General features: G+C 26.1%; 1 protein-coding gene and 1 pseudogene across 1 annotated transcript; one reads left to right on the top strand and one right to left on the bottom strand.

The window, feature by feature from the left end:
* Positions 1–556: 556 nt before the first annotated feature.
* On the top strand, positions 557–3,472 carry LOC145833870 (glutamine-dependent NAD(+) synthetase-like). Its single transcript, XM_082941105.1, has one exon. The coding sequence runs from the start codon at positions 594–596 to the stop codon at positions 2,706–2,708; it is 2,115 nt and encodes a 704-aa protein (XP_082797231.1). The 5' UTR covers positions 557–593; the 3' UTR covers positions 2,709–3,472.
* Positions 3,473–6,623: 3,151 nt separating this feature from the next.
* On the bottom strand, positions 6,624–7,949 carry LOC145833398 (radial spoke head protein 3 homolog B pseudogene; annotated as a pseudogene).
* Positions 7,950–18,600: the final 10,651 nt, after the last annotated feature.

Here is an 18,600-nt window from a genome sequence, read left to right as displayed (position 1 = left end):
AATGGGCTATATTTAAAAATTTTTTTTTTTGTTTTAAAAATCTGTTTAAAGCAACTTGTAGCTTAGTTAAAACTCTACAAAATAAGATCAAATTGTGAAAAGAGTGGTAATAGTACAGATGGTAGTATACTAGGTACTAATTAGTACTGTACTTATTACTATATTATAATATTTGAATGATTTGACTTACAAACAACATTAATTTTATACTTATTTATAAACTTGATATGCAGTTAATAAATGCTCTACACATGTGATATTTTACAATTATTTCAAGTATGAAGTAATAAGATATATTTATTTAAAAAAAGTTTGTCATGCAAATGTATGAACTGCAACTTTTAAAAAATTTAAAAGTACTAAAAGATAATATCAACTTTCAATAGCTAGAGACCTCAAATTTTTTGGAAACATTTCTTATATAGTTTAAGTCTTATATATAGTTAAATATTTCATGTGTTATATTCCCTTTTAATATTAAAGCAGTAAGTTAAATTTGTTTATTCTATAGCTTTAATTACTACTACTTTATAGTTTTATATTTGAAGGATTAATTTGATAGTTAAGTTTACAAACATCATAGGTATTTACAAATGAGTAATAAAGCAAAATTAGCAATTACAACTCTAAATCAGTGGGTGCTTGACTTTGAAGGAAATTATAGCAGAATTGTTCAAAGTATTTTGATAGCTAAAAAGGGAGGAGCAAGATATAGATTAGGTGGTGAATTAGAAATTACAGGTTATGGATGTGAAGATCACTTTTTTGAAAATGACACTGTTTTACACTCCTGGCAAGTACTTCAAAAATTGCTAGTTATTCCAGAAATTGAAAATATGATTTGCGATGTTGGTATGCCTGTTATTCATAATGGAACTCGATATAATTGTAGAGTTATATTTACTTACAAAAAAATTATTTTGATTCGCCCTAAACTTTCTTGTTGCAATCAAGGAAATTATAGAGAATTACGCTGGTTTACGCCTTGGTTTAAAAGACAAACAGTAGAAGACTTCATACTTCCTGAATTTATAAATATTATTACCAATCAAATTTCTGTAAAAATTGGAGATGCAATTATTCAACTAAAAGATACTAAAATTGGCATTGAAATTTGTGAAGAGCTGTGGACTGTTGATAGTCCACACATACAACAGTCTTTAAATGGTGTTGAAATCTTTGCAAACTCTAGTGCAAGCCATTTTAATTTACGTAAGTTAAATGAAAGGTTGCAATTATCACAATCTGCAACATCAAAAGTAGGAGGAGTTTATTTGTACAATAACCTTATAGGTTGTGATGGTGGTCGTATATATTATGATGGTGCTTCAAATGTATGTGTAAACGGACAATTAGTTAGTCAAAGTAGTCAATTCAGTTTGAAAGAAGTTCAAGTTGAAATTGTTACTGTTGATTTATCTGATGTACGCTCATACAGAGGGGAAAACTCTTCAAGAGCCATTTCATCATCATTAGTTACTGAATATCCTTGCATTAAGCTTACTGATTTTACTATGTGTATATCTGAAGAACAAGCATTTTTTAGTTCTGTTAACTCAATTATTAAAGAACCAAAAATTTTAACAGTTGAACAAGAAATAGAGTTTGGTGGTGCTTGTTGGCTTTGGGATTATTTAAGAAGAAGTGGGCTTTCTGGATTTTTTCTTCCTCTTAGTGGTGGAATAGACAGCTCATCTGTAGCTTGTCTTGTTTATTCTATGTGTACTCTAGTCTACAAAGAAATTGAAGATGGTAATATCCAAGTTTTAGCTGATGTTCGGCGTATAGTAAAAGATGAAAACTATGAAGTTGAGTCTGCTGAAAACTTTTGTAATGAAGTATTGACTACATGTTATATGGCATCTGAGAACTCATCTGAAGAAACCAGGTCAAGGGCTGAAATTTTAAGCACTCGAATTAATTCAAATCATCTGAATGTTACTATTGATCTAATTGTTTCAGCATTTTTAAATATTTTCACCAAACTAACAGGGTTGATTCCAAAGTTTAAATCTAGAGGTGGAAGCAATATTCAAAACTTATCTCTTCAAAATATTCAAGCAAGAGTTCGAATGGTTCTATCCTATTTGTTGGCTCAACTTTTACAATGGTCGAGAGGTAAAGATGGTTCTTTGTTAGTACTTTCTTCTTCAAATGTAGATGAGTGCTTACGTGGCTACTACACCAAGTATGATTGTTCTAGTGGTGATATAAACCCAATAGGTGGAATTAATAAAGCTGATTTGAAAAAATTTGTCACTCATTTTATTAACAAGTATAATGCTGGGAGACTTTGCTCTATAGTAAGTTCTCCACCTACAGCAGAGTTGGAGCCCCTTAGTGATGGAAAAATAGCACAAACAGATGAACAAGATATGGGAATGACATATAAAGAGCTTGAAGACTTTGGAAAGTTAAGAAAACTTGATAAATGTGGACCCTATTCTATGTTTAGAAAGCTGTTAGATAAATGGAACAATGTGTTTTCACCTTCAGAAATAGCAACTAAAGTGAAATACTTTTTCTTTACGTATTCAATTAACAGACATAAGACAACAACTTTGACTCCTTCATTACATGCTGAAAATTACTCACCCGAAGATAACAGGTTTGATCTTCGTCCTTTTTTATATCCAAAATTTAACTGGCAGTACAAAAAAATATCTGAAGATGTTCAAAAGATTGAAGAGCTTGAAAAAAACAAGTAAAATAGTATGAACTGTATTAGTGTAAAGATGTGAAAAGAATAAAATGTTTAAGTTTACATACTATTAAAAAAAGCATACTTTTATTGTAACAACTTACAAGTATTTCAATATTACTAATAGTTGTTGTTGATTTTTAGCATCCTTTATTTTAGCAATATGCATTTTTTAGCTAATCAAATAAGTTATCAATCATGCTTAAAAATGTGATTCTCTTTAAGAGAATAAGCCTCAATAAAATATTTGAAAATTTAACTAGGGTTTAATTTTGTATTTTACTACTATTAACAGTTAAATTCATCATAGTATGATAGTGTTAGTTTTTAGTGTACATTTAGTGGTTTTGTACTTGGTTTGTATCATTTCAAATGAGATAGACACCTTCAAAAGACATTATTTTAAATTATTATTTTTGGAATATTTATACATAAAACTAAAAAGTAAGTTGGAGTTTTTTTTTTTAAAGATTAAAATGTTATATTTTAATTGAAAACGGTGTATGTTGTTGTTAGTCATATTTCTATCACTTTTACAATTTCAATTAGGAATTTTGAAAAGTTATATATTAAACCGTATTTGTATAAGTTGCCTTAGTTAAAATTCATATGATTCTGTACCAAGTTTTAGTTATATAATAGCCAACTGACTACACATAATGTTTAATTTTTTGAATTCTGTAGGATGTGATTCTGAAAATATTGATTTACTTTAAGTTTGAATTTATATCTCATTTTTTAATTGTTGTTTTTGTTTTCAGTATTTAAAACAATGGGTTGCCAAATACAAGATTTTTTGTTAGCCAAGTTGCACTGGATAATAAATAAATATAAAAACTTGTTAACTCTAATAATTTTTTTATGTAGTATGGAAAGTAGACTGATATTAGCAATTAAATTACTATTTGTTAGTGATCTCCCGGACCCAGATCTTTTTTCAATTTAGGATCTGGTTGGAACTGGATCCAAGCAAAAAACGGTCAGATCAAGCCGGATCTTGGTTCCAATATATTAAAACTTTTGTACTTTTAACTTAAATATTATAATTATGAGATTAAATACAAAAAGTTCTTTTTGCTTATAAACTAATTAATTTAGTAAATTTAAAGTACAACAATTTTTTATATACCATTTGCAACTTAGTATATAGAGATTGTACACTTATATATTTAATTTCACAAATATTTTAAAACTATACGAGTTTCATTGTCAAGTGGTAAATAATAAATAAATTTAAAAAAAATTGGTTAGTAAAACAGTTTAAAAAATAAGTGTAAGTTATCACGTATGAATAAATACAAATTAATACAAACTTTAGAGTTTAGCAGGTTAAACTTAAGTGAAGGTATGTTAATTAATATACTGTGACATAGTTAAAAACTTTAAGATTTTGAAACGATGTAAACCAAGCGAACTCTACAGGCTGGATTCAATATTGATAGAGGAAAAACGATCTAAGTTAAATACGCAAATAGCATTAAATAGAAGAGCAAAATGATTAACAATTTATTAATTAACATATCTTTACTTAAGTTTTACTTGCTAAGTGTTATAAAAGGTTTAACTTATATAAACTTCAAAGTAAAATCGTTTTTAAAAGTTTAGTAACAGTGATTTATTGAAATTATAAAATATTGCAGCGTTTCTTTTATGATTTTTATATGATAAATGTATACTTTGTAAATTAAGACCAAGAAAAAAAACTTATAGTCAGAGGTAAGCAACGTTTTCAGTCAGTGGGCTAAATTTATAAGGAAGAATATATCTAATTCCATGAGTTAAACTTAATACTGATCCTAAAACACCCGGTGTAAGTTTCAAACCTCGAATAATTAACTTTTTGCCTATTTTAATTAACTCCTAGAATATTTATTGTTAAAAATTTACTTACTCGCGGTTCAAGTGTAAAACAAATCATAATTTTTTTAAATTTACCTTTTGCAAGTCGTACATTATCCATCCCTGATTTTAGTAGTATATCTGCAATTAATTAAAAAAAATATAAAAAACTGTAAACATATGTTATAATCACCAATACATAATATTTCTAACAGTTTTGAAAAGTATTGACAACTAATTTTTCTTTTTCATCATTTTTTTGTTAATTAACGACTAGAAGCTACTTTGGTTTTCAGTAAAACTTTAAGTAATGCTTAGTTCTCATTATTAAGCATTCCTTTTTAGAGTTGTTTAAAATTTTTGCAATCTATCTGTAATGTTTGCTTTAATATCCAATATAAAGTTTATTGCTTTATTTGACTTGAATTAACGTTAGCTCTTTATTACTTAAAGTATCTTCATTGTTAAGTTTAGACTGATTTTAAGCAGCGAAAATAAACTCATTGTTTAAACAATAAAAATAACTTTCTAAATACTAAACTTTTTCACTGTTTTTTTGTTTAAGCTATGAAAAACGTATAAAGTTAAGAAAACTACTATAAATTGAAAAAAAGTAAGTACTTATATAAAATATAAATGAAAAAACTACTAAATATCACCATACAAGCAAAATACATGGTAATAATGAGCAAGTAAAACATAAGTCTAAAGATTTTATTTTTTTTTTGTGTTTTAAAACTAAAGTAACTAAAAACAATTTTTTAATGCTTGTAAACTTAATTTTTGAAAAAGCTAACAATAGGTAATTGTTTTGCTGGATGGTTTATTTTTGTCTTTTCAGGGTTTATATAAAAACAAGACGCTTTGTTTAAAAACAACTTTAGTTGTTTAGAATTATTTGCTCCAGATCCGATCAAATCTAAACTAGGATCCGGCTGAATCTTTTTTTTTAATGAGGATCTATCCAAAAATACGGCCGGACGTTTGATCCGGTTAGATCAATACTTTTCATATAAAATAGTTTAATATGGTTTTACAAAACTTAGTTGTTTTATATAGAATAAACAAAAAAAAAGTTGAACTTTGAATCCAAAAAAAAATATTTTTTTAGATGTTTCTATTCAATCTTAACCAAAAATGTTATATCTACAAAGCAAGACGAATCGTTTAAGATGTTTTTTGTCTAAGTTTAATAAGAATTGTAAGCTCCATTAATTTTTTACATAACTAAGTTGTTTTATGTAGAATAGACAAGAAAAAAAACTAGTTGAACTTTTAATTGACACGGTTAAGGTTTATATGAAGAGGTGAGTATATTTATTAGTGAGAGGGAAGTATAATAAAGTGAGTGTATAAAGGTTGATGTATATAAAATATAAATGTATTAAAAAATTGGAATAAGTAAGCCACACTCTGACAATGAAATGTTAAATATGTCTCTAAGAGTTACATAACAATTTAAGCTTTGAATACTAATTTTTTTATGATTTTTTTATTAACCTTTTTTATCTAATAAAACACTTTGGAATTGAAGAAATGAAAACATTACGAAAAATTCCTAATATAGATAGTCTACGCCAGTGCTTCTGAACCTTTTTCTAGTGGCGGAACCCTTTTCCAAAGTTCAACTTTTCCGCGGAACCCCTAATTTTAATTTTTATAAAATTCGAAAGAATCTTCTTTTAAATTTCAAATTTCGAAAGGCTTCGCGGAACCCCTGAGAGGCGTCGCGGAACCCTAGGGTTCCGCGGAACCCCATTTCAGAAGCACTGGTCTACGCCATTATAACTAAATTTACAAGCTTTGTAAATTAATTATAAAGCTAATTGTACGCAAATCACCAACAAAGGTTAGGGAAAATGCCAGTTAAGTAGGTCTCTAAATTTAGTAATGTCAGTCTAAAAGTGATCAATTCAAATAAAGAGATCCTAATCTTGTTTCAATACCTTGAAGCTATACAAGTTAGCAAATATCAAATTTTTTTGGTTGATCAACTAATTAAAAAAAAGCTTTAATTTAAGTTTATGAAACATCGATATTGATTATAATATTTTCCTTGAAATGAAACAGAAACTAATTTTAACTATTCTGTATTGCCAGGTTTTTCGTAAATAATTTGGTTTTCGTCATTTGTCGGATAATCATCTTGGGTTGGATAATTATCATTAGTATGAAATGGATTTGCATCTAACTTTGAAGAGCTATAAATGTCATTTTTTTCTTCAATTGTTTCTAGCTGAGGTAGTTCAAAGCTTATTTTTGTGTTATGTTCATCATTTTCACTTGTTTCATCTTTCACTATCTGATCCGCTATTATCTTTTCATCATTTTGACTATCTGATCGTGAACTATTAGGTTCATTTTTTTCAGATACGTAAATTTGAATGCTTGTCCTTTTTTCTTTTAGTAAAGAACATTTCTTATAAGACTTGATTCTTTCAACTACGACTTTGTGTAAAATGCTATCGACTAAGGTTTTTACTATATATTTTTTATCCATTAACAACTCGACATCATTTGCTAGCATGTTCATGAAATTATCTTCTAAGCTGCGACTTACTGGGTCATAGAAGTAACCTTTTTCGCTTAAATTCGTCATCACAGAAGGCAGCAACAGACCTATGAGATCTTTAGAGAATTCGCTGGCTGCTATTTTCTCAACAGCCTCCTTTTCTTGTACTATTGCTTCCTGTTTCTGATTCAGCCTTTTTTTCTTTTCTCTTTGGCGGCGAGTTTCTTGTTCCTGCAGACGTCGCTCTTCAACAACCTCCAAGTTTCTTACTTGTTCAAATTCACGTTGTCTTTGCCTTAAATTTGCCAGCTCTTCCTCTTCAAAAACTTCTATCTTTGATTGTTCCATTGTTTTTGAAATTAGCACTTTAATTATAGAAATCACTTCGATGTCAAAATCAAAAATATCACTCGGATAAATCTGAGTATGTTTATTATCTCCAATAGAGTAGTGCACGAACTTGGGCGTTGCTGGTCTATCGAGGTATTGTTCTGTTTGAACCTCCACATCTGTTTCTATGACATAACTTTCCATACAATCCATAACTTTCTCGGTTTGAGTTTCTAAATGCCTACGTCCTTCAACAGGTGAAGGTGATTTTTGCATTAACCTTTCCAATACTCTGTGTTTTACTTCTTTTCTGCGCTTTATTTCTTGTCGTTTACGGATTTCTCTCAGTTCATAGATGTTGTTTAAAGGAATATTAGTTTGAGCGTAAGTATTCCCTCTGACAACACGTTTGTCGAACATGATGTTTCCGTAACATTTACTTGCATCATTATCATTACATAACAGCTCCTCACGATTTCTCTCCAGTCTAATAGTAGAGGGTTTGCTTTTAAATTTATATAAAGCCGATTCTTCTCCTTCGCCAGATTGAAGCTTTGCTGAAGCCATGGTTTTCACAGCTCTGACTGTTAATTTTGCAGTAGTATTTTTTACAACATAAAAAAAATGTTATCCAGATATTTGACTATGTTTAAATTTTTTTTTTTAATCTAGGTTTTTTTTTACTTTCAACATTGATTATAATTCTATTTTTTACATACAAATTAAAATTAGTTAAAGGTTACTACCAATAATTCTAAATTGTGCATATTATGACGTATATTTAAGCTTAACATGTAATTCAAAAAAAATGATATTTAAATCGTAATACTCTTGAGTAAAAAACTTATTGGAATAGTATTTCTATACTTAAGTTTTAGTATTTGTTGTAAATTTAAATCAAATTCAAGTTTTAAAACAAATTAAAAGGTTTCCACTTAAAGATAAACTGACTGCTGTAAAAAAAACTTATTTACAAAGTTTGTTTATAATTATGTAAATCTGATTTGACTTTCAACCGAATGATAAGTTCAAACTGTTAATTACATATTGATAACAATTGTTAAAAAAACATCTTGAGTTTATTATCAACCAAGATTTTCTTAAAAGTTTAACTTAATATCATAACTAGCAAAACATTATTTTTAAAACATGCTCATTGTGCAAAATTATTAGTAACCACTATTTAGCAAGTTTTGATATCTAACTTATTATATTTTGAAAACATGCATTTTTAAATAATTGCATTATAATCTAAATTTACAAAACTTAAACAAAATACAGACTAGACTTTTTAAATCCTTATATTTAGTAATTTTAAAGTAATTAGTTTCCCGTTAAATTTTTTTAAAGTGTAGTTTTATTTAAATTTTTATCGCTGGTTTATTTTAGTTTGATTTTAATCTAACGAGTTTTGTTAGTATATACAGCAAAGTTCTATAGTATAAGCAATTAGTTAGTTTTTACATTCGATCGTTACATCATTTTATATTACAAAACTTAATTCTGCAGTATAATTTTATTTCAAATCAGTTCAACTTAGTAAGATACTTTTCTGATGAGCCTCATACGAAAGTACTCAAATAAACTTAAGCAAAATGAAATGTGTTTTGTTATATTTTTAAAATAAGTTATGCACCGGAAAAAAGCTGTATAAAACTTAAATAAGTTACATACGTACAATGTTGTTAGATTTTTATATTTACCTTTTTTAATTCACCTAATTATTTCAATTATTGCACACCAATTGAATAAGTCTACTTTTTTAACTAGGTTCTACACAAAAAAAGTAAAAAATAAAATAAACTTTCTCAAAATAACGAATTAAACATTTTAATCTTTTTATTGTATTGCGTACTTTATACTTTAAAGGTGGCAATCAAAGTTCTCAACTTAAATAAAAGGAGAATGATCAATTATAAATTTAAAATTCTATTAACAATACAATGTTTCACTTGTTTGCAAACGAGATCTTCAGTTGTTTAAAATCTGAAAAAATTTATTTAATAACATGAAGGAAGACATTAGGCTAAACTTGAAATAAAAGAAATTAAAACAAAATATAAATATACAACAAAAACCTGAATAAAATCTAAGTAAAACTTATAGCTTAAAGTTACTAGTATATGAAGATTATAATTTTCTAAGGTTAGATTAAAAAAATGTAAGTTACTTAATAATTATATAATCTTGAAACTCAAACAAAAACAAATGTATAAAGAATTTTACTGTATAAATAATTTTATGTTATAAACCTAATGCTTAAAAAAGAGTTGTTTAAAACTTCTAATAAAACTGAATAATATGTATGTAAATATAGACTAGGGTCAATTACTCGAAAAAACTAAGACAGCTAATTTGTTTTTGTATAAAGTAAGTAAAAGACAACTTGAATTTTAAATTTAAAGAGTTCATACCGAGTTTTCTGTATTAATTCTTTGGTAAATAGAGTAACACTTGGTTAAACATTTAGAAACAAAAAAATGGTATAATAACAATTCCAAGCCGATTAATTCCCACCCAAGTCACTCGTCATTTTTGCAAGAATATGATTTTTGCACGAAGCGTCACTTTTGGACAAGTATCCATTTTTTGCATGACGTCACTTTTGAAAAAGTCATCATTTTTGCACAGTTTAAACCCATATTGATATTTAACTATTTTTAAGATAATTTAAACTAAGTTGAGTTTAAATTTCATAAACCTTGGAAAAAAATAAATTCAAAACTAAATTTAAATTTCTATTATACAAGAACTTTAATTTATTAAATATAAGATATATCAAAATCTAAATAAACTTAACCTAAAACTAAATTTAAAAAATGTTTCTTGCTAGTTTAACGTACTTTTCAGTAATATATTTTTTTTAAATCGTTGCTTGTGTGATTTTATTTTACTTTTTTGAAAGAATTCTATTTGAAGATTACTTTGACTCGGTTTAAAACACAAAATAAATTACATATACGCTTAAAAACACGCACGAACCAGGTTTTTTGACAATGATGTTAATTTATATTCTTTTAATTTTAATTGGAAAATTATTTTAATTGATGTCATGAGTCTAGTTTTACCTTTGACCACAGTGTGATAGTTTTACTTATTTTAAGCTAGTTTAACACTATATTAGTTTTAACTGTTCAAAATATAGGTTTAATTGTTTTTTTATCGTTCAGTAAACATTATACACACGAATCATCGTAAAAATTATGTAAAAAAAAGTAATTTGTTTAAATGTTTAACTTATCATAGCTTAAAACTTTACTTAAAACTGTATGTTAATGCACTTTACAACTTTATTTTGACTTAATTCAAAATTTTTAGTACATGTTCTTATTTTAAAATAAAAGTCGAGTTTAGTCTAAAAAACACTTTAATGTTTTTTAACTTATAACTGTTTGCCACGTATCGTGTGTAGGTGCACTCTTAAGCTAAAAATTAAACAAATTACTTTTTTTTTACATAATTTTTACGATGATTCGTGTGTATATTGTTTATTGAACGATAAAAAAAGTGCTCAAAAAGTTTGGTCTAAGGACCTGGTGTACGAAAAAACCTTTCGGTAGTTGAGGCGTGTAAATACTGTTATACATTTTATTATATTAGATTTATGTTTTACAAGCTCAGTCTACCGAACAACATATAAGCTATTTGTTGTTGAATGTATGTACTAATTCTTGTTCTAGTGTAACTTTCAGTTTTATTTTCTTTTTAAGAACGTCATTTAACTCTTAAACTATTTATATTTAATACATATGTTTAAAAACATTTAGAACTGGAGGCTTAAACTATTTAAACTTATTTATTTTCTTTTTTTTTGAACTATTTTAGCAAGTAATAATCTTAAAAACTTAATTTCATACTAAGTTTAAAATGTAGTATAATTGTTGTAGGTTAAATTCCAAACGAAAAAAAAAGACTTGTATTGCTTTTATTGTCAGCAGTTAAGTTGTATTGAAAAATCATATAATTATCAGACTCTCTTTTGAAAAACATTTTGCATTAACAGCGTAGAGTTAAGTGTGGATATTCGCACCTGGTAGCAGGGGCGTGTTTTGACTGGTTTCCTGTTTCCTGTGAACCCAATAGTAAAAAAAAAAGAAAAAAGAAAAAAAATATTCTTAGAACATCACTAAAAACGTTGTTTATTGACTTTGTTTTGGTTATTTGATGAACTTTGAACAATGAATGTTGAATTTATAACACTTAAAGATGAAAAAGTTTCCTTAACAAAAAATGCTACTTTTTGCCCAGCTGAAATAGATTTTAAATAAAATTTTAATTGTGACGTCATAATAGGTAAAAGCTTTAAAGTAGCATTTTTTTTCTAGGAAACTTTTTACTAAGATGCTTTTAGTTCCAATTATAATATGTTACTTAGTATAAATAATTTTTGATACACTATTGTTTTTGAACTAGAAAGTACAATTTTACTTAAAAAATGTCCAATATAATTACTAAAGTTTGTTTTAACCAAATTATTGTGTATAATAATGTTGTGTTAAGCTTTTGTACTCTAAAATTAATATGTTTTGTTTATGTGTCAACCAACTGGGTTTAAACCATGAAAAGTTCTGTTTAGAGAGTTTTCAGATAATCTTTAAACCACTACACTTTCCTAACAATTTATTCTTTTATCATTAAGTAGTGTTTTGATATTTTTTTATTTAAGTTGTTATATATTTGTATATCTGTTGGCCACAAAGTTGTTTCTTGATTTATTGAAATTTTTAACTCTGAGAGATTAAAAAACATTATTAGAATTCTTGCACCTTCAGGCAAACATTTAATTATAATTTAGAGATATTTTAATTTTGTTATAAAAGTCTAAACATTTTTTGGTAATTACCTAGGATGATGTCGCACCAATATCAAGCTAAAATAGTTAATTGATTTTATTTTATAGTAAACAAATGTATATAAGTTATTGTATCATTTGCTTTATTTTAGAAATAAAAGAAATAAACTATATAAGTTTTTTTTAGTTAATTGATAAATAAATTTTATTTATGTATTTATAAAATGTATTTTTTTAGCCTATAATTATGGTAAAAAACAACATTGAATTTAATATAATTTCAGCTTGATATTGGTGCGACATCATCCTAAGTAATTACCCAATTTTTAGTGAAATTTCAGTTTTTATAGACTAAAATACTTGAAAAAATGTTTTTCTTATAAATATAGTTTTTTCCGGCTCTTTTAGTTTAAATTAATCTAAATTTAATACAGTATAATAAATAAAAATATATAATATTTTTCAATTACTACTTATATATATTTTTTTTTTCTAAGCAGAAAAAACAATTTTAAACACAGAGTTTTTCGGTTAAATGTTGCGTACTTATACCTAAGAAATGCGTACGTAAGCGGGAAATTAAAAAAAAAAAAGTTGTGAACCCCCTTTGAAAAAAGTCTAGACACGCCCCTGCCTGGTAGTAAAAAATCAATTTATTGTTAAATCAAAGTAAAAATAGAAAATTAGTCCAAAAAAAACAAAACTTTAATTAAACAAGTTGTTCCGTGAATCGTCCGTATTTTTATGATATTAAGTTTCAATCAAATTTTTTACTCTAATTAAAATAGTTTTCGAATAACTTTTAGGTATATTCAGTTTTAGTTTAATTTAATGTCAAACTTATTTTAATTTATATTAAAGTTCAGTTTTACATTAATACGTAATTAATCTATAATGGGTAAAATTATATTTTAATACAACTCAAGTTTAATTTCAATTTTTTTATAAATGTATTTAGATAAATTTCGTTAACTTAGTTTTATTCATTTTTTTTAAACTCAGTCGTACAAAAGTGACGACTGCTGCAAAATATGGCACCTGTAAAAAATTGGTGTAAAACAGAACGCTTTGTACAAAAGTGCAGTTATAAAACAGTGATAGTTCGTCTAAAAGTGCCACCTATGCAAAAATTACTCTCCGGGCAAAAGTGATGCTATGCAAAATTGATTCAGGTGGGAATTGACTTGGGTCGGAATTGATCGGGTGGGATTTGATTCGGATGGAAATTGTGCGTGGGTTGGAACTGAACGGTTCCCCAAAAATATATATGTAGATAAAATATTTATTATCGCTTCGTACAATTTTTTTCTATACTTTAATTCCTTCTTATGCTTATTGTCAGTATTGAACTAGTCAAATTTGTAAGCTACAAAATTATAAAAAAAATAGTAACCAAATTTATTTTATAAACTAATACCCATAATCAAAAAAAGGAATGAAATACAAAAAATCAGTCAATAGATCATTATTAAAACAAAAACTACATTTTATTCTATGTACGTCTACTACCTTTGAAAACTTATTTAGCCTTAGGAAAATTGAAAAATACTTATATTGCTAAAGTATTATAACTCTTTGGTTTATACTAGATCAATTATAGTTGATATACTTAATTAAGCATTGCTAGGAGATCATTTTGAAGCATAAATAAGTTTACTTATACCCTTTATCGCTTTTAGTGTATGTAGACTTTAACAAATAAGGATTATTTAAAACTTTATGATGTCAAACCTATAAACCTGTTTTATTTTCCAGTTTAAAAAGCATTTCATTTAAAAGACTTTCCAAAATATTTAGACTTTATAAAATCAGAGAAGAAAAAGTAAAAAAAAAACAAAGATAAATACAAGTTGTTCTGATATCGATTATTTATACAATGGCTAGATTAAAAAATTTTTTTTTTTAAGTTTTACTAGACCCATGAAACTTTTAATCAAAAATTAGAATACTAGACGTTGATTGTAACTATGAAGTTTTACATATACATTCGGATCGCACAAAACGTTTTGTTCAGAAAATAACCTTATGTCCTCCTCTGTTTCCATTACATAACAGTTATTATAAAAAACTTATGCTTTAGTTTATGGTCATATATTTCAATTGGTGTCTTGTTAAAATAAATCAAACACAAATTTGATAATATCTTCAACTTTATTAATTGTTTACGCTTTTTCAATGTCTTAAAAATTTTTTTTCATCATTTGAAGGAATTTTGTAGTATTTTGTAAAAAAAACAGCTTTGGTTATTACATAAAGGTAATTGTTTCTAAACTATATTGTTTTGTTTTTTATATAACCAAACTAGCTACAAATAAAATTAAGTAAAACAGTATCTATTTATCAATTTTTCTTACAACATAAATTTTGATAAAAGGTAAACAATAACACCTATTTGAAACCTACTTTTGCTGAATACCTCCAGATTTGTAAACTATTATAAGTAACTAATACTTTTAAACATGTTGAATTTTGATATTGTAAACTATTTAACAACAAAATCCTGAAAAACAGCTTTTCCATCTGAAAAAGCCAACAGTTTTCAGCAAATCGCTTAAAGGTGTTATTAATTTAATAAAAGGTATTCAAAGCCTAACTAGCTTATTTTCAAAATGAAGTCAAGAGTTTTTTGTACTTAATTGGAATTAAAATTTTAATAAGTGTACACACGCGGCGACACGTGAGGAGTCAGAGAGGGTGCGGAGCAACTTAAACTGCCTGGTATGCAATTATCTCTCACAATTTAACACTTCATTTATTTTTAAGTTTCAAAATACTGCTTACTTTAATATAGAATTTAATAGGGAACGGCTCTAAATTGCACGAAGACAAAATTGCACGAAGCCAAATTTGTACGAGGGCACAAAGTTGCACGATGTTACTAAACTGTACGAAGACGATTTCGCACCAAGGGTAAATTTTGCACGAGTTAAATTTTTGCACGAGAGTAAAAATACAGAAAAAAAAAGATAAAAAAAAAATAATAAATAAAAATTACTGACCGAAGGTAAGGGTTAGAATAACAGTGATAGTACAAACAGAAAAAATAGTTGATAAAATTATACAAAAAGAAATAATAATAATTTATAAAAAAAAGCTACCGACCGAGGGTAAGGGTTAAGGGTAAGAGTTAAAGTAAAAAAAACTAAACAAATAAAAGTAACTTACCGACCGAGGGTAAGGGTTAGAGGTAACAGTGATAGTAAAAAAAAATTAACTCGCGCAAAAATGTCTCCGTGTAAAATTGTCTACTCGCAACTTTATCTTCGTGCAGTTTTATTCCCTCGTAACAGAGTTTCTTCGTGCAATTTTGTACACTCGTGCAATTTTGTCCCCTCGTGCAATTTTGTACGCTCGAGTAAATTTGACAGCTACCCAATTTAATTATATTCGAATTAGTTTAAATTATTCTGTACCCCATATGTATGTCCTATGACATCATCACGCTTCCGTACCAAATAATTTTTTTGCAGCTTCGTAAATTAGTAAACTTGCTACGTTCTTGATACGCACAGAAATTTATTGTACTACTTTTTTTCTCCTTACGAAAATTAAGCTCAAAAGTAAAGAACATATAAAAAAAATATATATTCTTATATGAAAGATATCGTTAAATATAAGTTTTATCTTTTTATAATAATTATAGTAATTTATTCATAAATATGTTTTATTTTAGTTATGAAGTTATAACATTAAAAATAAGTAAGTAGATCTGGCTAGAAACTGAATTAACTTAAATAGGGATTAAAAGCATGAGAAAATTATTCATAAAGTAAACACTTAAAACTTTCCAAAGTAATTGTCTAAGTCTGAAACTATAAACAAACTTTACACTTGTTATTTCCTGAAATCTTTCTGCCTCGTGTTCAGCATTTATTTTTATCCCGAAAATATTATTAAAGTAACTTATTTAGTGTATATCTTGTTATATGATTTTAAATTTTTATTCAAAGAAGTTATGCTGATAAGTTTTTCTCATTATTGTTATATATGTAAAAAAATAATTGTTTTACAACATGATAATTGAATTCAAAGTTATGTTCTTAATTATTTACTTTCTATAAAAAAAATGTTAAGCATGCACCACGATAAATTTTTTTCGCTTCATTCTGTACATTAAAGTGGAAAAACATTAGGAATTTGATTATATAAAAATAAATTAAACATGTTATTTTTTAGTATCATTTTATGATAAAAAATAAATCTCTATCAAATTCTAGTTAGGAACGAGCAGTAGTTAAATTTTTACGTTATTTACGTATAAATTAAAAAAACTTTTGAAACTAAACATCAAGTGTGTATACAACTAATTTCTAAGTGGCCTCTCTTCAAGTTAAGAATATATCGTCTACTTCAAATGGCTCAACTATGCGGCAAGTAAAAAACAAAAACTTAAATTCTTTTTTTTTAAATATATATTATATTTAAAGCACAAATGAACTTACACATAAGTACAGTTATGACATTAGAGTTAAATTTTGTTCATTGTTACATTCAAAGCCAAGTCTTAGAAATTTTACGTACTCTAAAATTTTTAAAAAGCTTGTATTTATAAGTTATTATTCTTTTTTTGATTATTAACTTGTAGTAATTTTTGTTTTTTAAATCAAAATTTATTTTTTTACTGGTGCATTTGTTTTTTTTTTCACAAAATTTTCGAATTTAAACTTTGTTAATTTATTTGATTAGTATATTTAAATGTATAACATTTTTTTAATAAAAAAAATTTAAGCCAGAAATAGTTAATTTTTACCATAACTATATACAGTTATTGCATAAACCAATTTAATTTTAATTGAATTTCTTGAAGTATATTTAAGTCATAGTTCGTTATTTAGTTGAGTTATTTTTTTTCTTTTGATTTGCAATCAAGACTGTGCAAAAATAAAATTTTAGTGCAGTAAATGTACTTTGCAATTTCCTACTTTCTGAACATTTCTCTGTAGGAAAATAAACAAACTACATAAAATACTATTGACAAATTAATTATTTTAACATGTAGACTTACCTTTAATATTCAAGTGTATGTTTAATATGTTACATTACAAGCAAATTATTTTAAGTAAAAATTTAGATAGCCAAGTGTAAAATAAAATATTTGTATCTGAATATATTTATTTCAAAATACTATTATAACAAACGAACTGAAGAGCTGTTCTGTCTGACAGAACAGTGAAACAAATATATTTGTAAAACGTAGTGTTTTATTAATATATATATATATATATCTATAGATATTTCAAAATATCTTATAACCGTTACCATCTCGTAAGAAAGACGTAATTTGGATTTTACCTGTTTATTGAAAATCAAATGAGCTCGAAAGCCCTTAAGTCAGGAAAAGTATTAAAAACCTTCAAGAACAATGGATTTAAATAGCAGAAGTGAAAAACTGTATATAACTAGTTGAATACTTGTTTACAACGAGTAACTTAATGCAAAAATTAAAATATCATTTTATTTTAAAGTCTTTAGACAGAAAGAAAAATAAATTACATATCAAGCTTATTAGTTTGTCATGTGATATATAACTACCTACATTAGCATGAACAATTACAACTTCGAAACTTCTTTCTTTACATAAAATTCAACATATATAATTCTTTATTAGATTTCGAAACTTTCCAGGGTTTTCTCTGAAACTAAATTCTTGTGTTGGACTACTGAACTCCGGAGTATTATTGGAAATAAGTTTGACAACTATCCGCTAAAAAGCAACTCATTTATAAATTAGTAATTAAAGTTGTTTTGACATTTTATTCAAAATCTTAGTCTTGGTTTTTTAAACGGCTTACATAATTTTCTGCGCACAGAAATATTTAATATTACTTAAATACAATTTATTTAGAAACATATTTTTGTCTGAAAGTCTTTTTTTAAATCACGATGGTTTTTAAATTTGTATTTCAAACAAAAATAAAATCATAACCAAAGTAGGTTTTGTATGATATATATTTTTACTTTTTAATTTTTTGTGCATAAGATTTGTATTTAACATATTTACTGTTTATATTTTTGAAATTTAAAGAACCCACTGACTGAAGCTTAAGTTCTATCTTCTTTCACCTACTTTTGATAATGGTTTACTAATTGATCTTTCTTTATAATATATTTTAAGTTTACTTTAAAACAGGATTGCCAAAAGTTTTTGCTAATTCTTTCCAGGTTTTCTGAATTTCTTCCAAGATTCTTAAAGAACAATTTTTGTGGTCTATTAGAAGTATAATTAAAAAAATGTCTGTAATGGTATAATAACATAGAAAGACATTAGTAAAGCTACTTTAAATGCGTTTTTTGAGTTAAAAAATTAAATGATAATAAAAATATATCTATATGAAAGATTTTTCGTAGCTAATTTAAGTTTCATTACTTAACATGTAAATATAGCTAAAAATTCCAGGTTTTTTAGTGATTTTGTTTAAACTTCGA

This window comes from Thalia democratica, chromosome 4, assembly GCF_965202585.1.
Source record: "Thalia democratica chromosome 4, ktThaDemo2.hap1.1, whole genome shotgun sequence".
Classification (NCBI taxonomy): domain Eukaryota; kingdom Metazoa; phylum Chordata; class Thaliacea; order Salpida; family Salpidae; genus Thalia; species Thalia democratica.
Note: the sequence above shows the minus strand (reverse complement) of the source record. Positions and strands in the feature narration are given on the sequence as shown.

Bases quoted from the DNA above. Each gene is read 5' to 3' on its own strand.
- LOC145833870 (XM_082941105.1), top strand. From the start codon at position 594: ATGAGTAATAAAGCAAAATTAGCAATTACAACTCTAAATCAGTGGGTG.